At 39.1% G+C, this 5272-nt stretch overlaps 1 protein-coding gene across 1 annotated transcript in view; it reads left to right on the forward strand.

Annotated features, from left to right (window-relative positions):
- Positions 1 to 1296: 1296 nt before the first annotated feature.
- Positions 1297 to 5272, forward strand: part of rnf180b (ring finger protein 180b) — a 4937-nt gene continuing 961 nt past the window's right edge. Inside the window, exons 1-5 of the mRNA XM_076980335.1 lie at positions 1297 to 1453; positions 2110 to 2208; positions 2576 to 2662; positions 3049 to 3822; positions 4757 to 4976. Coding sequence (XP_076836450.1) covers positions 1436 to 1453; positions 2110 to 2208; positions 2576 to 2662; positions 3049 to 3822; positions 4757 to 4976 — 1198 coding nt within the window. The 5' untranslated portion in view covers positions 1297 to 1435. The remainder of the gene's footprint in view (positions 1454 to 2109; positions 2209 to 2575; positions 2663 to 3048; positions 3823 to 4756; positions 4977 to 5272) is intronic.

Genomic DNA, 5272 nt, shown 5'->3' on the forward strand with positions numbered 1-5272 from the left:
CGTGAACATGATCACTGAAGACTTGAGACGAGGCGGCAGCATTTATACCAGCACTAGATAATACGTCAGTTACCTACGCAGGTGGATCAGTTCGTACCTAGTTCCTTCACTTGTCCTTCTTATTCTACAGGAACACATGTTTTGCGCATGATATTGATGAGGCCATGTTTCACCTGCACTGTCTATGACTCACTTCGGAAAAAATATTATGAAGCCATATGGATGCTGATAATAAGCATAGCGTAACGAAAACTTTTACCACACCGTGCGTCTCACGCACAAGACCGTGAAAAGTATCATTGGTGCATCTGAATGTGCGGGTGCTGCCACCTGGTGTAGCTACTTTCAGAAAGTAATAAATAAATATAGTAGTTTTTTTAAGTAATAAATTAAGTAGTTAGCTACCTTGTAAGAAGAATAACACGGTAAAACAAAAAAAAAAACTAACTTTTCGGTATATATATATGTGTGTGTGTGTGTGTGTGTGTGTGTGTGTGTGTGTGTGTGTGTGTGTGTGTGTGTGTGTGTGTGTGTGTGTGTGTGTGTGTGTGTGCGTGCGCGCCTTCATATAATATAGTAGTAGTAGGCTATATATATATATATATATATATATATATAGCCTCATATTATATCTTTGTTTGGGGTACTTTACGGTATCCATAGATAGATAGATAGATAGATAGATAGATAGATAGATAGATAGATAGATAGATAGATAGATAGATAGATAGATAGATAGATAGATAGATAGATAGATAGATAGATAGATAGATAGATAGATCTTTATTGATCCCTTTGAGAGGTTCCCCTCAGGGAAATTGAGTTTCCAGCAGCACATTACAGTATGAAGAGAAGAGGAGAAAAAAAGAATGGACATCCATACACAGATTAAATAACTAAAACGCTTAATAATGATAATAAATAGTAAAAAAAAAAACAATTAAATATTCGAGCCAAAGTGTCCAGCAGAAGGGGTATTGCACATAATTTAACTATTGCACTCGGTTTTAAGAAAAATTATTGCACTGTTAATGTTTGGTGATCCTTTGGAGTTATAGTATGTAGCCAGTTATTTTGCTTTCTATCAGTCCGTCTTCCTGTGACCCCTCCTCCCCTGCAAAGAGGAGTTATACAGTCCAATGTCCTGAAAGACAAAGGAGTTTTTAAGCCTGTTGGTGCTGCACTTGGGAAGGACCTAATATATCGAATAATAATTCGAATGATTAATATGTAAATTCGGGAAGGCGTGTCTATGACGACTTTAGAATCGCGTTTGGCCCCGGCCGCTCCCCGTAGCTCCGCTTACTGGAAACAAAAAAAAACGACTCAGCGTGCTGTTTGTTTTTAGCTTGTTACCGAGCTAGCCGCTTAGCTAACGTAGCTAGCTTGCGTAGTGTGGCCCAAGGCTTCGTAAAATATAACTGTCCACGGTACAATGGCAAGGTGTGATACGGTAAGTAGTTAGTCTCACTTAGCTGACTCAGGAAACTAATAACTTATTATTATTATTATTAGTATGTCCTTACATATGTCTATATTCTAACGCTGTGGACTTGGCTAGTTAACTAACCCTGTCTAGAAACAATGGTGTGGTGGCTGGTCAGAAACGTGGATCAAGATACGTGAAGATGTGCTAAAAACGCCTCGGTGTTTCTGATTTAAGTTGAAATGAGTTGAAGACGAAGTTACTTGGACACAATTAAGCTTAGTTTGTGGGTTAGCAAAACTTTAGGTGCATAACGTGTTTGTTGTTTGTATGTTAGAATATATGAACAGGGGAAAAGGGCCCTGTTTAGGTAAGCAGCTGGTTAAACACTCACTAAGGCCAGTGTAGACCATGGCGCACATCCTGCTACCACATTCTGGAGGACTCACCACTTTCTTTCAGTTAGTAGTTTGAAATAAGGACCTAATCTAAATAAAGAGCGCGCGTGTGTGTGTGTGTGTCCCCTATTCTTCTATGGGACAGTCTTGGACTTCCGAGGCATTTTGTCTTAAGTCAACTGTTTCATTGGGGAAACTAGAGATGTAATTGCTTTGATGACATGATTATTTCCTATTGTTTGAACTTCTTGGCAACTAATGACTCGTTAATATTTCTAAATACAGGACAGAGTATCAGACTTTCTGGGCATTGCAGAAGAACCCTCAATTCTCCGATGCAGAAAATGCAGAAGATGTGTTGCAGACTCAACGTGCCTTCTTTCAGTGGGTAGCAGCTAATGTCCAAACGCCTAATTGGACAACAATGATTATAGTTGGATTATAATGCTAAGAAATGACATGAATATTAGCCATAGTTAATAATCTATTTTAACAATCCGAGTACTGTTAATATCTAATGTAAGGAATTACTATTAGAAATCAGTAGTCTTAGCATGTCTCTTTTGTACAAGTTAGAGCAGCTGAGCTCCAGATTCCCTGTAGGTTTAATTGTCCTGTGTAAGTTAGGTAGCATGAAAGAGCATGATTAACAGACCATTAGCAGCTGACCTTATTCTCCTCATTCTGATCATAGCATTTGTGGTGAATAGAGTAGTGATATTCAGAAGATATTCATTTTGCTTTACTACAGGTATCAAAAGAGATCACGACTACATGCAATGTGTGGCATGTAGATGTGGACAAACTGCCAGACTGGATTCTGATAGTTGTTGATAAGGTACAGTGCTTCAAAACTACTAATGTATTTTACTAATGTATCAAACATATAAAATGTAGGATAGGATAGTTGAACCTGGTAATTTTTTAATTATTTCTAAATAAGTATTTAAATTAGAGAGCCACTATTGTGCTAATTAAATTAGTTAACATAACAAGGGGTGCCTTCAGTCGCAGAATAGAACAGTTCAAAAGTATGTGGTGCGTGTGTGTTTCACAGGAAACACACACCCACTGCACCCTCTACAGTTGGTAGCTGATGTATGACACAGTGAGGTTAGCTCAACAGAGGGTGAGAATTGCCTTAATGACTTAGGAGAAGAACTGTGTTAATGTAAATAAACATTATGTTTGGGGTAACATTTATAGGCCTGTTTGTTTTTACAGGTTCACTGGACTGTTGGAAAACTCAGTTGTCAGCACTGTGGAGCTCGATTGGGAGGTTTTAATTTCTTAAGCTGTCCAAAATGTCCCTGTGGACATGACACAACTGTCCACTTCAGTAAAAGCCGTGTTGATGAGGGCATTAAACATTTTGTCAACTTAAGCAGACCTAGGAGGGCTGTACCACATGCAGAGAGACAGGAGTGTCAGGAAGGGTGTTTAGGTCAACAGAAAAAGGTGGAAGAGTCAGAGGTCAGAGGTGACTTTCAGTCAAACCAAAACCAGAGTCATGATCTATACCTAGTCACCCAGCCACTGAACTCTGAGATTGATCTGCAGACCATGCAGATACAAGCAGTGTATTTAGGTGGTGGCCCCTCTGCCATGTCTCCCTGCAGTGTCTCCTCCTTACACAGCACCTCCCCTACAGATGAGAACATAAATGCGTCAGTGGCTGTTTTAGAGTCAGGTCAAGATCTACAAAACCAAAGGTCTGTTGATGCAGATAGTGAAGGTCACAGATACGTAGAGCCACTAGGTTACCTGGATGACCCAGAACGTAGTGTCACTTTCTCCCCACCACTGGGAACATCTACACTAGACAGAGAGGCACCGCAGGAGCAAGAGGACGTAGGTCCTGAAGTGACGGAGGAGATCTTGTCTCACGATACCTTTAGAACTGTGCAGTTGACCAAAAAGGAGAAGAATCGCTTAAAGAGCCTGAGGAAAAAACAGAGGAAAAAAGAACACTGGCTTCAAAGGCAACTAGATGGCAAGGTACTGGTGAGATGTCCTCTGAAGAGTTATGTGTGTAAAATTATCAGGGCTCATCTCCACCTGATATTGATGTGGGTCTCTGGCATGAGATGTGAAGAAAAGCTTAAGTTTGTCTTCTAATCTTTAGCCTTGCTTAGGTGATAGTTTATAGATGATTGGATAACACAAACTGCGATGATGTCTATATTGTTAGATATATCTTTATTGATAAATGTTAAAACAAATATATAACAAATGTAAATACATAGCTGCTATCGACATTGCTGCCTGAGTGATAGTCAAAAATGTTATTTACTGGTAACACTGGTGAAGGTGGAGGGGAGCTGTCTAGTGTAGTAAAGTGAGTAATTAGTGTATTGAGCTTCAAGTAGATAAGTCATTAATTTTTTACTACGTTAGGTTGGTACCAGAATGCTGAACATCACACAGCATACACAAATTAGACACAGTTATGTTTTTCTTATGGTCTTTAACAAGCATGCTAGCCATGTGTCTTCTGATATGATGGACAATGATGTAAAATACAGAAAAGAAAAGAAAAAATGACCAGGCAAAAGTCACATTTTACAGATACTATTAAAATCCAAAACCTATATTTGTAATCCAAAACATGTATTTGACATGTTCTTTAAAAGTACTAAGAGAATCAGTTAATCCCAGTTTTTTATTTGTTTAAGATGGCTATTTAGATGGTGTGTTTAGTCTTGAGTGTCTGTGATCTTGGGTATTATGCAGTTGGAGTATCTGCTGAGTATTGAGAATAAGAGCAGTGTTAAGGTATTAGTAATGCTTTAATAAGAGCCTCTATAATAAATGATTTTAGAAGCGTCATTTATCGTTTTTGTTTTTTTTTTTTTTTAGAAAATTAAAATGAATTTTGCTAAATGCATAGTACTGTCATCAAGACTGACCATTTGCTGTTTTTTTTTTAAAGAGTGCGGAGAGTGGCGATGATGATGATGATGAGGAGGAGGAGGAGAAAGAGGGCTTCACTTGTGCTGTGTGTCTGGATGTGTACTACAACCCTTACATGTGCCAGCCCTGTACTCATGTGTTCTGTGAGCCTTGCCTGAGGACCCTGGCGAGGAACCGTCCTCACTGCACCCCCTGTCCCCTCTGCAGGACGCCCATAACCCACGTCCTCTTCCAAACAGGTCAGTTCAGTGGCCCAGCGCCCTAGTTAGTGGATGAGGGAGAAGATTCAGGCTCAATGTGCAGTAGCGACCAGCATTAGAGATGTGGATTGAGACTGGTCTTCATCTTGGCTCCAGACTAAGTCTAAAATTCACCTTTGTCTAGTGTTAGGTTTAGGCTTATGTTTAATCTGGATTTGAGAATCCTGATCCTTCTGAATATTTTAAATTCCAATACTGTCTATTAAACATACCATAAAACACAACACACATAGCATTTTTTTTAGTATTCCAGGTGCATTTCAAATGTTTTTTAA

Source organism: Brachyhypopomus gauderio, chromosome 18 (assembly GCF_052324685.1).
Source record: "Brachyhypopomus gauderio isolate BG-103 chromosome 18, BGAUD_0.2, whole genome shotgun sequence".
Lineage (NCBI taxonomy): Eukaryota > Metazoa > Chordata > Actinopteri > Gymnotiformes > Hypopomidae > Brachyhypopomus > Brachyhypopomus gauderio.